Below are 17,282 nucleotides of genomic sequence, written 5' to 3' on the forward strand. Positions count from 1 at the left end.
AGAACGAAATGAAACCTTGTGCGAGGGTACGGCATGGAAGAGGTTAATGTAGGGCTGTACATCCAAAGGTTAAATATTCTGTGGCTTTGAAATGTTTGACATTTGACCAGAGATTGTACTTTTAACTATGGAAACATTCCCTGAGGCAGAGGTAATCCCATTGTTTGGGTTCTGCTCTTTCAGAGCAAAATATACAGCAGGAGCATCCTGAAATCTGATTGGTCACTTTGAACACATTTAAGCTGTCACTGGTCCCATATCAGAACATTAAGGATACTTACAGTAACTGCATCAAACAAACCCTCAGAACACATTTTAAAAGTTTTCCCATGGACACATTTAAAAAGAGGAAGCACTTGTCACGTTGCTCTTCAAAGTAAAATTCATCAGATGTGGATCATCGATTCTTTTCCAACCAGATTATTTTCAGTTTTTCATGATGTTGCTCTCTATAAATCATCAAACAATATTTTCTCTTATTGGACAAAGTACAAAAAATACATCTTTGTGTTTTTTGTTGTTTATATTATTAATTCAGGACACAAATAAAATAACACATGAAAGCATGCTAATTTAAAGACTTAAGTAATCTGTATTTTCTATAACAGTGCTTCACATTATTATGTGTCATGTGACATGTGACATCATCAAGTGAAAAGGCAATTATCATCTTCCTGAAGTTTCCCACAGCCTGAGTGATATGGTGTCTTTTAGCACATTGTTTCGGTTTTACAACATTGTTAAGCCATTTTCAAAATGAACATTTTTAGAGAATTTCAGGACTGCCACCTGAAATCCTCTGGTTGTTCACACATGCACCTCACAGTGGGAGACTATCCCGGTCCGATGGAAGAGGAGAAGGGGGGTTTCCTGACGCAAGACAGTACCAAAAAAAAAAAGTGAAACGCTGCAGTGGCAGGTGAAGAAACAGACTAGGTAAAATTAGGAAAGTATTTGCCTTTATATTAATGCTGTGTAGTTTAACACAATCACAATAACAACAAAAGAGGGGAGAAGAACAAAACTGGTGAACAGATAACACAACACAGCAGTTAAATTACGTGTATGTAATATACAGTATGGTCATGCACCAATCACAGGGCATAAACGTCACAACTCCCTAACCAGAGGTGCTGTTTGTCAACAGGCAAGGCAGACACCTGCTTAGGGCCCAAGACCAGTCGGGGGCCCCTGAGGCCTCACAAACTTTAAACCAGAGACGTGGCCCAAAATGTGAAAATTTTACAATGACAGTAGGAATCCTCCCTAAGCGGACACTCATTTTCGTTGCCCTGCTTTGGTGAAAACCAAAGTTTATCAATGAAAATCACTAAAGAAGAATTAAGGAGAATTATCCGTCTATAGGAGAGAAATCAGAAACAGGAAAAAAAGGAAGAAGAGTAAGCGTTGGGACGATGGCAGACATTATGGAGATGAATACTGGTTGGAGGGTCCCAAAATTACTCTTTGCCTAGGGCCCCTGGCGTTCTCACATCAGCTCTCTCCAACTTAATGCAAAAAAATGTAAAAATGTGAGACAAGAATTGGAGTAATGTGATCTTTTCTTTTTGACCGTGAGAACCTTTGGCCCTCAGTTGCCCTCGCAACCCCTAAAGAAATTGCAACCATGCTGCTGTATTTCGTAAAAGCTGAAGATGGGACAGACATGAGTGAGTGATGCCAAAATAAAGTGATTTTTATTCCTCGATGCAGGTGGATAATAATGCATGGATTAATAAAAAAGCCCCAGGGCATCTTTTTATTTTTTTTAAAGTCCCTGGTTGAATCAAATGCTAAATTACCACTGACTATATAACAGCCAACTGAGTAAAAAAATAGGAGGAACAGTGGTGAAACAAAGCGACTAAAATAGGAAGTGGAAGAAGAGGAAATCAAGTTGTGAAAAGTCCATTTTTGCAAGTTGGTTGAGGTTTTAATCAACTGGTTTTGTATTTGTATCCTATAGTACAATTTCCCATTATTACTTTGCATGCTTGCTTTCATAATCCTCTGACTTCAGAGAGGAGAAAAAAGATGTAACTTAATCTCTGCTGCTCTAAGTTCCCTCCGCACAACTGGTATTACTCCACCTTGGACTTTTTTTTCTTTTTCTGTCTTGCTGAGACTACGTGAGCTTCCACACATCACTCTCAATAATTCATGCAGAAGGGAAAAAGTTAAAGAGACAGAGAAGGAGGAGAGAGATGCAGACCTGGGTAGAAGGAGGAGGGTCTTACATAGGTGGACGTGACTTTTCTCACCTTCTCACTCCTTACTTTTTCCTCTCCTCCTCTTTCCCCCTTTTCTCTCCTCCCTTCTTTCCTGCTTCATTTTCTTACCTTGTCATCGATCTCTCTTTAATCTCTCTTTTCTAAATGTGTCCTGACTCATTTGTTTGCCCTTTCTTTGTCCCCTGTCTCGCCTCGTCCTCGCCTCTGTCATCTCATGTTGGCATGTTTGCAGCCTGGGACAATCCTATTAGTCTGCTAACTCTAGCCCATTAACTTGGCAAGGGAATTAGGAGGAGTCAGGACACTGATATAAGAAGGAGTAAGCTGCTGTTGTCTAATAGTGTCAAGAGAGCCAATGTGGCAACAGACACTATTTTCTTCTTGGGAGATTTAGCTTTTATTCTTTCAATCTGATCCAGTGTATATTTGGGCCTACAGGTGAATAATGTTAACCTGATGACTGCCAAGATGGCTGACACCAAAATCTGAGAAGATGGAGAGTGAAAGGCTTGAAGAGGTAAAAAAGCTCCAGCCATATTTGTAGTATGAAGATCAATTTTATCACCTCTATTAGACCAACGCCATTCAGTCTGTGGCCTCCATCAGGGTCATCAACAATCAGACACGTCTGCTTTACATGAGATTAAATGGTGACCACAACAGTCTACCATAAAAAAACAGGTTTAAGATTTCGATATGTCAGTCAGCGAAAGGTCCCATGCAATGTAAATATATCTGTTGACTAATTTTTTTAACATGTGAATGTCAACATCAGCAGTCTACAAAGTGTATATTATAGGCTAACAAAACAATAACAGGGCACTTAATTGGAAAAAGTAGTAATTAACAAATTCCTGATTGTATTTATCCAATTTTAACTCTATAAGATGTTTTCTCCTGATTGAAAAGAATAATAAAGGTACCTCTGATTTAAAGCTCTAGTGAGGAACTTTTAGGCTTTAGATTTATTTTTTTCATGTACGGGTTATAACTAGCCTTTTTTAAGCAAAGCGGTCATATCCTGCAGTCTTTTAACAGTCAAATGCGTCACTCATTCTTTGCATAGTACATAAAGAAGGTTTCAGGCATTAGAAATAGCAATCCATCTTTTTGCTGGTGGTCTTGTTCGCTTTTGTAGCACATAAATAGGCATCAATATTTGATTCCAGTCTGTTTCATAACAAATGGAAAAAGGCTGACAGGATCTTTAAGCCTTAATCGAGTGAGAATCTTCTCATTCCTCTCTTCTTCAATCAGCTATTTTTATCCCAAATTCTTTCATACTGGGGCGTGCAGTCCTCCTCTCTCTACATAGTAAATCACATCATCCAAGTTTCAAATCCAGACAGGGTCTTTTGTCACGTCCCTCTCTCCCTCAGTGTAACATTGTGGTTTTCTAACGGATGTTGTCTATGGTGTACACATGTTGTTGACTTCCTGTTTTGTGATGGCTTTACACCCTTCAGTGTTGTAATTCTGCTGCTACTTTGGAGAAGTTAAAGACAAGTTACTTGTGCCCTGATGAAAGGATGAGCTTTCAATGAAGACATCTCTCACCCCAATGATGATGCCCTAATGATAAGCCACATAGCCTACCCTGTGGCTTTTAGCTGCCCCTGCTGAAAAAAACAGCATTGCCTTGATTCTCGCTCCAGGTAGTGGCAACACCTGATCCATACCTGCCCTACCACATAGCCCCTTCTGGACCCCACAACTCAACCATGTAGACTGACTGGCAGCAAGAACCTGGACATCACCAGAGTTGTCTATTTTAAATATCCTTGTAGTGTCTCATGAGAAAACAGGATTTGAACAATTTTGGAGGGAAAGGATCCATCACACACGAGGGGTACTTCATCCTTTTGACCACTTCACCAGTTATGTGATCATTAAAGCAAAGGGTGCCATTGTTTTCGGGGTCAGAAGTGCAGGTAGATCGCAGAGAGTACAACTTGATGGAATACTATGGAGACTACCTTTTCTTTTAAAATGTCAGAAAATGTCTTGAAATTAGTTCATTTCAGTACTTATTGGTGAAGGATTTAAAATACTGTCAATGCTTGAAAAAGCACTTTGAGATTATTTTGGTTTTCTGAAATGGTCTTGGAGTCTCTCTTTCATGACTGCATTATTGTAAATAAAAACTTGATGTATTTTGCTTTTCCTCCGTGGTCTCCCTGCTCTCTGATAATTCCTTTTTAGTTGACAAACAGCAGCATTTCTCCACGGGGGTATGACTAACTATGGTGAGACAATTTTCTGAACGACAATAGAACTGTGCGGGAGGATCACGTAAAAGGGCTCTCATTTCAGTGCCAGTGTAATCAGGGATAACACATGGTCTATTTAATCTGCTCTTCTCCATTCAAGGCCTGCTGAATGACTTATCCTCTCCATTCAGTCCAAAATCTCCCCATCAATGGCCTCTGCACAAAGACAGAGGGATGAGTTTTCACTCTGTTGCACTTATAATGGAGGTAATACATGCTTTACAGAAATGCACAGTCAACTTGACCATTTACGTAGGCCTGTTCTATTTGTAGTAACACACTGCCTCATATCATAATAGACTTTCACACCTCAGGCACTGTAGGCCAGGGAGGTGGGGGCTGAAGCTTTGGATTTCCCCCTAAAACAACTTCAGCCATCCATGTGTCCATGTGCAGATTACATTTGATTTCATAAAGATAAAGATAAAGATAAACTTTATTGATGGCCCGTGAGGGAAATTTGTGCATAATGCTGATAAGTTATCCCATTGGTTGAACCAGTTGGCAGATTTAAAATCAGAGACCCACAGGTGATCTGTAGGGCAGCTGGCAGGTTTGAAGATAGTTTTATAAATTCCAGTTAAAACCAGTAACTTCCACTCACAAGCTGGAAAGTGTGACATTGATGTGTCTCAACATGGAAACAGACACGTGTATCGTAGACTTTGTGAGCAGATGATTGACCAACAGTCATAAAGCCATAAATGTGTATTTACAGACAGTGACCCAATGCAGGTACAAAGGTAATCTATATAGTCAGTGGATTCAAACTTTCCCACGTTACTTGTGAGACACAGCAACACGGCCAGGTCAGATTAACCCTATAGATAATGTTGTATGACAGGTGATGATTAGAGAATTAAGAATGATGACAAATCAAAGGACAGAGCATTGAGTGGTAAATTAATGGATGAAAATGTGCTGTAATTTTTTGCCAATTAACCTGACCGTGACAAAGGTCACAAGCAGAAATGTGTCTGACAATAAAGTTTATTACTGATGACAAATATAACTGAACTTTGACCTTTAGACTTTTTTTATTTTCTATTTGACATATAGAGAAATCTTCATTTAAATATCTCCTAACATTATTGTATTTGTAAATTGCTTTACAGCAAAACATCTTATGTTACATTTGGCCAGCAATTTTAACCATTTAGGATATCCATTATTCTAAGAATCTAAGCTATAGCTATTATTTTCACGATACTAATATCTTACCATTTCAACTGTTTATCAGCTACTTTTCAGTTGCTTTCAAAAATGTTTATCCATTAGCCTACCTATAGGTCTACTTTTAGCTAGCAATAAAAACCATTTATTCTTTATAAGAAGCTAGCTTTACAACTATGGTTTTCACATGGCTACTTTTAGCTTGCTATTTCAACTGTTTATGAACTACAGGTAGCTTTTAAAATGTTCGTCCTTTACATTTAGCTAGGTTTTTTCAACTTTTACAGTCACTTTTAGCTAGCATTTCATCCATTTCTTTAAGCCATTTCAACTATTTTCACTACTTTTAGTTGTTTAAAACAATATGTTTATTTATTCCTTAGCCAACTATTTCAACTGATTATCAAGTTTAGCAACTATAGGTATTAAACTGTCTAACACTATTAGCCAGCTTTTTTAAAAACCATTTACTGATTACTTTAAGCTTACTACTTTAACTGTTTTTTCCTGACTTTTAGCTAATTCATCCATTTCTTTGCTTGTCTATTTAAACGGAGCGCCTTTAGCAATTTTTGGCTTTTAATCATTGCTATAAGCAAATTTATTTCAACATTTAAGCTAATCTTATTGATCCACTATCTAACCATTCATTTCAGCTAATTCCAAATGTATCTTTCACATTTAGCTTGTGATTTAATTCATTTACCAGTATATATATATATATATATATATATATTTTTTTTTTTTTTTATTTCAAACCTTAGCGATTAAATTATTAACTGTTTGGATTTCTATCCTCCCTAAACCTATTTAGCATTGCGTCAAGACTCATCTCATTCATATCCTGTACCCCCCTGAAAACTGCAACATTGTGAGAGGCATCTATGCATGTTACTGTTTATGTCTGCAGGTTAAAAGAGTTTATGTAAGGGTAAATATGAATGAGTGTAAATGTTAAAGCTGCAAGTTGCCAATATTTCTCTGAGCTCAGATGGGACAGGGACACATGACCGGCTAATCAGATGAGCTAAGCAGGTAGATGAGGACGAGCTGCTGAGTCATGTCAAAGGAGAGACAGAGATAGGGCATGGTCACATGGGGCCAGTGAATCGGTTCATGGAGCAGTGTGTGTATTTGTTTTGGAAAATGTCACAGGACCAACTTTTATATGCCAATTTTTGTTTACCTTTAACCGGAGCGGGTGGGAACGCACACAATCCTTCATCAGTGCAGTAGCTTATTAGGCAGCTATTTGTGGAGCTGCTGGCTTAGTGCTGCCTGTAACACCAAGCCAAGGTACTATTTGTATGTCTGACTCTTCATCTCCTCTCTCCCACAGAGATTACACACACACACACCAGCAAAAACATTACTGCTAATGCAAGTCAACAGAAAGTCTAGACTGAGCACAACACAGACAGATGAGCCAGCATTCATTACATTTCCTATACTCTGTTTTTTTCCGTTTTTATCCATTGGGAATCAGGGGAAGATGCAAGCTGGTAAAACTTCCCAAGAATTATATTGTACTGATATGAGTGGGTATGTGACGGATCAAAATTGCATGGGTTGAGTGGTACAATATACATGCAAAGCTAGTATGCAAAATAGGTTTTCGAGTGCAGTGACCTCGTGACTGCTGAGGAAAAAGTAAACCTGTCAGGAGTCACATACACAAATGTGTATTAGTGTGTCTCCCCGCATGTGTGTGTATGAGTGAGTTGGCAGTGAGTGGTAAACCTGAGAGCAGTCACATAGCCAGTTAGCCCACAGGATGACCGCTCTGAGCCAAGACACTTAGTCTGCCTGTGATTCAGACTTCAGGAAATACCGCGTGTGTGAATAAATGAGTGTGTGGAATAGAGACAGAGAGTTGGGGAGAAGACTTGGCCTGCCACTGCAGCAACTCGAATAGCCCCATACGTCATTTCTTACCTCCATGAAATGCACTTTTATTCCCATGATAATATATAAGGTGGTCACAAACTCTTTGTAGTTATCACACCATATATTCCTACTAAATTGTTAGTTACTTTTGCAAACTACTTTTTCACTGCACCAATGGCAGTTGAACAAAATGTTAACCTTTAGAAAAAAAGCATTTACAGAGCAGGGAGCAGTAAAGGTATCAGATAATGTATTCATGGAAAAAGGCCATTGAAAGAAAATATTCTTCATTAAATAAAGACTGATTAGTGTAAACACAAGCTAGGCTACAAATCCAAAACTTGCAGCAATGTAGCCTATACAGAAATTGCCAAAGACCAAAAAAGTTTGTCTTAATACGTGTTTTACTCCCATGAACTGTGATGTTGACCGAACATTTCAGACTACAATTTTGAATTATTGTTAAGGTCAAAAGTAAATTGTGACTGTCTGCCATAGTTTGGTTTGAAAAATGTAGACAGTTTGTTGTTTACCTGCACAATATGATCTGCATTTGTGTTTGCTCCTTTTCATATGAATTGAATTGTTGGCATCTTCACCATGAGATGGTGAAGATGCATGGAGCACATTCATTGCCTGGTACTTTTCAAAGAAAGTTGTGAGTCTCCTGGAGCTCTATGGAATATGCTGACTTTTTTTTTCAGCATGACAGCTAGCCTAGCAGCTCCTGTTAGTATGATAGGCAAGGCTATAACTAAGCAACAGTCACAGATTAAATTGACACATACAGACAAATCAGTATTGAACTTTGACTCTTTGTGCATTAATTGTGTTTTTCTATTGGTTAAAACAGCAATAGCCTTGGCAACGGTGTTGATAGACATCTATACAGACGGACCAGTGGCGCATGCATGGTGTATAGTTTTGGTTGGTTGAAGCAAAGATGCGGACCAGTTCAAAACCAGGACTTATTAGTGTTTTATAGATATTTGTGATTTGACCAGGACACAGAGCTTGGAAAAGGGGCGGTCCTGGTCAAATCAAACGCATGGTCACCCTTGCTAAACCACATGTTTTTACTTTGTCATTTTTAGTCATTGTTGATGGTGTGTAATATCTCAATAGCATCTGCAATGATTTTGTAACATATTATAAGCATTTTTGTATCACTTCTGGAACCAAATGTAGATATATCTTTAATTAATTAAGACCTCTTCCTCATACATAAGTCTGCCCGCAAATTATATTTTTTTAATCTGCCTAACAAACCCAAGTCAGAGTTTTAGTCTGTTTACAGCAGCCTTATTTTTCACTCAGTCTTGTTGGAGAGGTAGCTTATTTATTTAGTCTAATGAGATTCCACTGTAACTTCCTGAATGCACCTGGTCACGATCAGCCTGATAAACATGCAACTCGCACTGCATGACTCATGGATCCTGTGAATGCTAGTTAAGGGAGGACTCACTGTTGACACTTCAGATTAGCTCCATAAAAGGAAACAAGAAGGGTTGACAGAATATCATACATAATTGGACAATAAAAAACAAGCAGTCAAGGAGCAGTGTATATTTTTCCAGGAGTTCATTTATTGGTCCAGCGGATGCAAAATCAACTCTTCAACATACTCTCATGCATAGTCCTCAGGTTAAAACAAGGGGCCTTCGCTCCAAGCAGTCATCCCAAACTAAATACAAATAAATTAAGAATATAATAAAACAGTTTACAAAAAAACATTCAAGTATCTCAAGCAAACATGTTAACAAAAGTTTTACTGAGAAAGGTAAGCAGTAGCGTCTTTCTCATCAATTCGTGCTTCACATTCAGTCCTGACACAAGTACAAAAACACACCATCATTCAAAGACTCCCGAGAGAGTCCCATGCCATCATCCATCCATTTCCAGTTATTCTGTATGTACACTAACATTTACAAAGATATTATTAACAGCACGCATTGTTTTCACAAAAATATAGGTGCTTACATTTGTGCGTTTCAGACATAGACAGCAAAAGGAAAATTTGAAACATTGAAAATGAAGTTTCCCATCAGTGGAGGGAACTATTGTTAAATGATTAGCATGTTCTGTTGACATGAAACTACATAAAAAAAAATCCTCTTCATACTGTGAAAGTTAAGGATTTAAATGATATGTGGAGTTATTAGGTGAAATGTGATGCCTCTTCTCCCAGAGGAAGAGCAAAGAGAAGCAGCATTTAGGCTTGCAAAACAAGCTCTACAGGCACTCTACGGCATAAGTAGTCTCCTCCATTACTGTGAAGTTACATTACATAGAAAACACAAAGTGACACACAAAAAAACGATCAAAAGTAAAAATGGTGTCCCCGACTGTGCAAAACAAAAATCGCTATTTTGTGGCATAAAAAAGGAAGTGAATTACATAATGACGCCCCAGTGCTTCCAAAGAAGTGCCAAAAGGTTAACAAAAAAAAGGAGTGCCTAAGTCTTTTTCAAAATGATTAGGCTGAAAAAAGATATGCGCTGAACGTGTAACCTAAGAATCAGGGTTGGTCTTTGGTCTCTTTGAATAATAAACCAGATCTGACTGGTTTGTCAGAGAGCCATCGGAGCGGTGAGATGGCTCTTGATCTAAATGAGTCACAGTTTACCTCTTTCAGTCATAACAAAGACAACAGGAATGACAGATTAAGCAGTCTCAAAGAGTAAAACAATGTTTGACAGTGGCAATGAAGGGAGTATTTAAGAGTCCCACACTATGAAAATGACACATATGTGAAAGGACATTCAATCACCATGGTCCTTTTTGAACAATTAAAGGTTAGTTGTGTCCTTCATTGACAACACAATGCGATTATTATCTTCAGTGAGTCCGTCGTCGGGTGAAAAGTTGTCAAGCAAGTTCACTGGCAGGCCTGCAGGATTTCATGACGAGATGAGTTTCTCCTCAGGTTCTGTAAACAAAAAAAGAAGAAACACATATTAAGTAAGACCTTTAGATAATTCTTTGCTCAACACAGTACATTTAGTGGCCAAGGAGTTCACAACACAGAGCTCTTACATAAGTGAACCCTGGCCTTATTGTACCCTCTCATGCAGCGTAATCCCTAAACCACAAGTTTCCTCAGCTGTGCTTTCTCAGGCCCTCATATCCTCTGTGATATTTTTAGAGGGCGTGAAATATAGCAACGAGCCCATGAGTGTGGGAACAGGTTGCTGGGTGTGTGAGACGTGCAGCGAGTTGGTCCTCAGGTGATTATGAATGAAGCTGCCAAGATCTTCACACGCCCAACAGAGTTATCCACGCTGTGACGGAGAAGCTAGCGTAGACATGCCACTTCCTCTGATGCAGTCAGTGAAGTTTATTGTGTGTTTATTTATCCGCTCTTGTTAAAATTGTCCGGTATTCTATGGTAAATATCCATCTTTGAAGTCAGTGGAGGATAGATAGAGCCGAGTGAATCCAACAAAATTGAGTACGGTAAACTGACGATAAAAAAGACCAAAATGAGGAAAAAACTTGAACAGTATTTTCATCTAATCCAATGTAGATCTTTTACACGTCTTTGCTTAATGAGGCTGCTGAGGGGCTATTTAGATAACATTCAAGATATATTCATGTTGAATCCATACGATTATTTTCTCTGCCTTTTTCTGAAAGGAAGACAGCCAGGGACAGGGGTTGCAAATTAGCCATGGTTAGAAACCTGTATGCATGGCATGTACTTTGTATCTTTCACATATGAAGCCATGTTCATTGCATGTGTCCCTTTTAAATAAACTAATTAAAAAACAGGAACAGAACACCCCGTTAGTGATCTTTTTGATTAAGGGAGGTAGTATTGTCAGCTTGTTAGCATGTAGCACTCTAGTAGCACTAAACAAGTATATCTAGCTCAAGCTTTAGCATGTTGCATTTGTGCTGCTTTAATTATTTGGTTAACTTTTTTTAAAATCTGCCTTGAAATGGAGACATTTCTAATGATTAAATGATGAAACTACTGCAAACTGAAGTTGAGTTTTCTTATCAGATGTGGCTGCTGGCAGATCTATGAAGCGACTGAAAAGCCTCTAACGTGTGTTTACCTTTGAAAGACTAAGAGTGAAACCAGTTTCAGATATTGGAGGACGGTTCGTCTTAAAGCAGGAAAGCAAGGGCCAAAAATAAAACAAACACACAGAGACAGTCAGCAAGAAACAACGTAGTACGACAAGCACGTTGTGATGACGACAGCAGGCAGGAATCAGAGGAATGTAAACTGGGAAGTGAGCGTTCTCCATGAACAAATACAGAAGAAAGGCTTTTTTTTTTCTTTTCCCTCACTCCCACTTAAGTCTGAACAAATCAGACTCCTCTGTAGAACGTCAGTTTGCTGACATGTAATTCAATAATCATTACAACTGCAGTCAGGGAAAAGAAAAACTCCCACAGTTTCCACAACGTGAACAAAATCACGGAGACAGGAAGTGAGTAAATGGCTGAGACAAAACAGAGCGAGGCAGACAGAAATAGAGAAGTGAGCAGATACTTACAGGCAAACTTTGCCCAACCAATGCTGTTACGTGCAGAGCAGAAGAAGGCAGCAGAGGAAGAGAGGATGAGAAACAAGTGAGCAAACATGCATGCAGTGTATATGCAGCCAATCAGAAAGGAAACAGATGAAGAAAAAAAAATGACATCAGCTTTTTGCGTCCTATTCAATTGGCTCTAGCCTCAAGAAACCTGAGTCAGCCTACTCCTGGTAATATCTTGTGTGTGTTCAAGAGAAGCCTACCTGTCCAGCCAGGGAGAGAGGGAGGTGTGAGGGGCTGCAGAGGGCCAGTGAGGCAACAGTTGGAGGCAGATCCTGAATCGGAGCTTCATCTAGGTCATCGATGCGAGGCTTCTTGATGTTTGACTCAGGGCTGGTCAGAGGAGTCACGCTGTTCCTCCTGATCAAGATGCTAGGGCCCCTCTTCACCTCCTGCAGAGTAACAAATAAAACACATGTGTCACTTAGACTCAGAGACAGAGCCCAAGCTATGTCCTGTTTCTACAAATGAGCAGAAACTTCTGAGGAATCGGCCTGTCGAGCTTTACCTCGGGTCTGTCCTTGTGGGTGTTCACCGCCTCCACATTCAGAGAGATTGACTCCACTTTGCACCCATAGGCCACAGGGGTGAGCTTCAGCACTGTGTGGAGGGGACACTTCAGGTAGGGCATCTCATCTAGAACAAACAATTTAAAGGAAAAACGTAAATATCAACACAGTGGCATCAGTTTGCAGTATCATAACTCATATTTAGATGAAATGATGTCATTTAACCAGTTGGATTATGGGAGTTGAAGTTACCCACCAGCACTCTTATCCAGGAAGTAGGCCAGCAAGCAGCGCATGACGGCCTGGTGGCAGATAACCAGGACGTTCTCTTGCCTCTCGAGGTCCATGATGACCGGCTCCACCCGCTGCACCAGGTCCTGGTAGGACTGCAATCAGGAGGATGGGCTTGTTTACTGTTGCTTACTTTTCCATGATTCTAGACAATCAAACCCTTCTACTCATAGCTGTTCATGCATTGCACTTTTTTATTGTATCCAAATAATCTTTTGGTTCCAGTTATGTACTTTTTTGATGTATTTTTTAAGCGAGGTATGCAGTAGCTGTGTTTACCTCTCCAGCAGGGTAGCGATAGTAGAATTTATCTTCATCCCTCAGAGCAAACTCATCTGGGAATTTCTCCTTCACTTCATCGTACGTCATCTCCTCACACACTCCCTGAAAAAAGAAATACATCCACCGGATAATATGTTAGTTAGGCAACATGTTATATCGCTGTGTAAGTAGGTGTGAACAGAGTTTGTGAGAATTGCACTCACAGCGTCTATCTCGTTGAGAGCCTTCCACTGTTCATACGGGACTCCCAGGTGCTCTGCAGTCTGGATGCTGCGACACAGCTGACTGCTCCAGACTTTCAGATCCTTCAGCTGCTGCTCCTCCACAAACCGAGCCAGAGCAGTCGAAAACTAAAGCAAAAGCACGGAGCACTATTTAAACACCTGAAGTTCATCCATTATGATGTTTTTAAAAAATACTGTTCACCGTGTGTTCTTTCATGCTTCGGTCTGAGGCTGCGTGTACCTGTTTGCCCCTCGGGGAGAGTCCTGCGTCACCTCCCAGCCGCCCCTCCAGGTTGTCGGTGCTCTCGCCGTGCCGGCACAGGTAGATGGTTCTGGGCTGCACGTGGATGTTCATCAGGTAGTAGACGATCTTACTCTGGATGTGATCCTGGATGCGGTTGACGAGGAAACGTCGCCCTACATCTATCACCTTGATGAAGGAGAGGTCCCTGGAAAAAAAAGGGTGCAATCAGAATGGGATGGATGTTGTTGGATTTTAATTGTTTTTATTTAATAAAGGTATTGAGGCAGCTTAATGTGTGGCACTTGAGTCCAAGACAACTTGGACCCAAGGAGACAATAAAGTGCATCCTATCCTATCCTTTATTCATTTAGGACTTTGTATTAAAAATTGCTTAAAAAATGTAACAAATGCTGATTATTACCTGTCATAATGATCAGGGTCCAGAGGCTGGTAGCTGGTTTTGTAGCATTCAATCCTCCTCTGGAAATCCAACATGGCGTCGGTCTTGTTGCAGTCGCGGTAGTCGGGACAGGACACCTTTACTTCCTGTAGAGTGAGGGCAGACTGTCAGACGGCAAACAACACGCCTGATTCCAGAGAATTAGAAACGTTTAATGTCGTTTCGCACAGGGCGAGGAAGAAAGGGCGACGTCGTGTCTGTGACTTACCAAGATGTTTGATGCGATGACGCTCGGATCTTCGCACACAGACTCGATGAAAAAAATCTGTGCATGAAGAAATAACATGGTTAAAGTGGCTGACTTTTTTTTTTTCTTATATGTTGACTCCTCTGGTTGCTATGACAACACTCACCTTGAAGCTATTCTCACTGCCAAACTTGAGGATCATGTCACGTCGATCTCTCGTCGTATTAGTGGCATCAAAGACCTGAAAAATACGGCTCATTAGAAAAGGTTTCCAACATTTCCCACATCACGATGAGGTTTAAAAAAACAAAAACAAGTCATGCATGATGGGAAACTCACCGCAACTTGGCCTCCCTCATCCTTCAAATAGGACTTGACATCCCTCAAGGCAGCTAAGGCACACTGCCTGAAGAACAGAGACAGTGGAAGTGTTACTTTTTGTGTTATTAATACATATATATTAAACCGGCTATATGTATTTGTGTTGCACTTACTGCCTAATTTTCACGGCACACTCGTTATCAGGCTTGAAGAAATCATAGGAGCTGTAATTCTTGACCGCCTCCCTTCGGTACTCTCCAACATTGAACACTACAAGCAGAAGGAGCAACATATATTAACACAAAGTCCTGGAGGTGGGAACAGGAGTTATGCTGTTAGGAACAGAGTGTCACCCTGCAACTGATACGCTACTAAACACACTGACTGTGCTCACGATTGAAGAGTGTTTGTGTACCTTTGGTAGGCATGCCGATCCAGTTGAGGTAGCGGGTGAGCTTCTTTGACATGTACGTCTTGCCGCGAGCTGGAAGACCCACCATCACGATGACGGTGGGGGCGTTGGAAAAGTGGGGAGCGCATGCCGCTGCAGAGAGGAATGCAAAAGGTGTACATGTCATCAGAACAAGCAGAGTATGTAGTGCAGCACAAATAGAATCAGTGACCTGAGAGTCCACAACCTGAGGAAAAACACAAATCAAGAGCGGCATCCTCGCCAAAAGCAGTGATTAAAGCAACCGCTGCAGCTATAATCTCTATTTCTCTTCACGCTGACACACTCCCAGCATGCACGTGGCCGTCTGCTGTCGCCAGACCATAATTCACATCTCACTGCACATTGACCCACTTCTGCGCTCTTTGAACCTGCTCACTCGAGCCAGGATGAGCTGCTTCACATTGACCAAATATACTGTAACCCCACCCTTGAGGCACATGAGAGACTTTAACTTAAGATATGTTAGTGCTGCTAGTTCCCCTCTTTTCTGAGGGTCACTAAAATTGTGCAAAAACAATTGAAGAAATTCACCTTTCCCTGAAGCAGTCCTGACTTGAAATGCCTTATTTCCTTAGCAAGTTATTTTCCAGAGATTTTCAGCAATGCAGATTGCCTGACCACGAGAGCTAATCCATACCTGCTCACACTGCTGCTAATCTTCTGTAGAACACAAAACCACATCATCTACACTCAAATTGTTTACTCATCATCCTCCAACACTCTCTTGCATCACCGTATCAGCTACTGTAGAGCATCCCATCCAATTTCCTCCTACCACTTTCTGAAAATAATTGTCTTTTGATAAAAGGTTTTATTACGCTGACCCAACTCAGAATTCTAAATCAGATCTCAGGCACAAGAAAATGAAAGCATAGAAAATGTGATTCTCTCCTCACAGATCAATAAACCACTAGGCCTATATCCTAATAATCAATGAGCAGCAGAAGCATAAACGTGAATCCAGATTTGCAGCTACTCCATTTCAATATAATAATTGTAGTCATCTTCATCATACAGTTGCTTTGATATTTATATAAAGATTTTGAGTTTCCTTAGTTGTAGCATTAATTCATTTACCATTTAAAAACAAAGATAAGCAATGGGGAAAACCTTCCTCTGTTGTTCAATAATTGAGCCACAATGTTTACAAACCTACTTATCCGAGTTTGGTTGACAAATTTGAGAGAACAGGATGAGAGGGACCAGGCTGAGAGTTGCTTGGTTTTCTTTATTTTGGTTTAATTTACATATATTGAAATTCTGTCCTCAGCTTTGATAAACAAATGATAAAGGAAGAGGCAACTCAATGATATTCAGTGGTGATAAACTGCTTAATCACTTTAAAAATCCCAGTTTTCTGAGCATACTATAGGCTACACCCCTTGTTAATAATCTCATCCCTATACTCTCTGATTTCCAGCTGCAGCCTCGCACCATGCACAACACGCGCTTCGTTCCGACCAATTAGAAGACAGCACCCTTTCTAAAGCACCAGACACAGGTTGCGGAGAAATGTTGTATCCATGGTGACCGGAGCGGTCCGTGACGATAAGAAGATGAGTAAAAAGACAAGAGTAAGAAACAGAATCCCACCTCACAGCAGAAATGGGTCGTATTTAACCAACATTAATACAGCTAAAGCGGCGATACGCTATTGAAGAATACATGAGAGAAATTAGGCTTTAAAGTTACTTTATCACTTCCACTAACCGGCGTTTTTAAGGTGGTATTACAGGAACAGAAGTGTCGTGTTGCTACGCGCTTCAGTAGTAGTTACAATCACCATAGCAACACAATTCCAAAGTCTTTAAGACAAAAGGAGCCGATAACTGAAACCTTAAAGAACAGACAGAAACTGACCACTGATCATTGTGTGTTACAGTATGCGAAAATACACGAAAGCTAAAAGAATATGAGAGGACTTTACCTCTTCTTGGTGACGGCTTGTCATCCTTAGTGGGAATCCAGATCTTTTGGATCCTGTTCTGGGTCAGTTCCCGGGGCATTCCTCAGGAACTGGAGAGCGGCGCAGTAAAACGGGAACCGAGCCGCTAAAGTCCTGATTAATAAAACTTAAAAAAAAAAGACCTCTGGAGTACCGGTGGTTGTTGGAGATAAGCCTCGTCCGTTCAGGCGAAATGAAACCGGGTCGTACAGAGAAATGTCGGCAGAACACACTGAGCCGGGATAATCTGCCGGTCT

General features: G+C 40.3%; 1 protein-coding gene across 4 annotated transcripts; it reads right to left on the reverse strand.

Moving 5' to 3' along the window:
• Window positions 1–9,127: 9,127 nt before the first annotated feature.
• On the reverse strand, window positions 9,128–17,282 carry pfkfb3 (6-phosphofructo-2-kinase/fructose-2,6-biphosphatase 3). Of its 4 annotated transcripts, none has more exons than XM_065951398.1 (15): window positions 17,008–17,282; window positions 15,042–15,170; window positions 14,800–14,896; window positions 14,645–14,711; window positions 14,472–14,546; window positions 14,327–14,383; window positions 14,080–14,204; window positions 13,656–13,863; window positions 13,394–13,540; window positions 13,188–13,292; window positions 12,874–13,003; window positions 12,617–12,744; window positions 12,312–12,500; window positions 12,070–12,092; window positions 9,128–10,490 (listed from the first exon to the last, which is right to left on the reverse strand). In XM_065951398.1, the coding sequence occupies exons 1-15, from the start codon at window positions 17,084–17,086 to the stop codon at window positions 10,484–10,486; spliced, it is 1,566 nt and encodes a 521-aa protein (XP_065807470.1). In that variant the 5' UTR covers window positions 17,087–17,282; the 3' UTR covers window positions 9,128–10,483. The 4 variants fall into 4 exon arrangements, with proteins under 4 accessions (XP_065807470.1, XP_065807471.1, XP_020511933.1 ...); XM_065951399.1 differs by lacking the exon at window positions 12,070–12,092 and adding an exon at window positions 15,612–15,740 and having other exon boundaries at window positions 17,008–17,281; XM_065951400.1 differs by lacking the exon at window positions 9,128–10,490 and adding an exon at window positions 10,506–11,673.

Source organism: Labrus bergylta, chromosome 23, assembly GCF_963930695.1.
Source record: "Labrus bergylta chromosome 23, fLabBer1.1, whole genome shotgun sequence".
Taxonomy (NCBI): Eukaryota; Metazoa; Chordata; class Actinopteri; order Labriformes; family Labridae; genus Labrus; species Labrus bergylta.

Excerpts from the sequence above, each read along its gene's own strand:
- pfkfb3 (XM_065951400.1), bottom strand. The coding sequence starts at position 17,086 with ATGCCCCGGGAACTGACCCAGAACAGGATCCAAAAGATCTGGATTCCC. Across the intron at positions 14,547-14,644 it reads ATGAGGGAGGCCAAGTTGCG|GTCTTTGATGCCACTAATAC; the intron begins GTGAGTTTCCCA and ends CGTATTTTTCAG. Across the intron at positions 13,293-13,393 it reads CTCTCAACGAGATAGACGCT|GGAGTGTGTGAGGAGATGAC; the intron begins GTGAGTGCAATT and ends TTCTTTTTTCAG.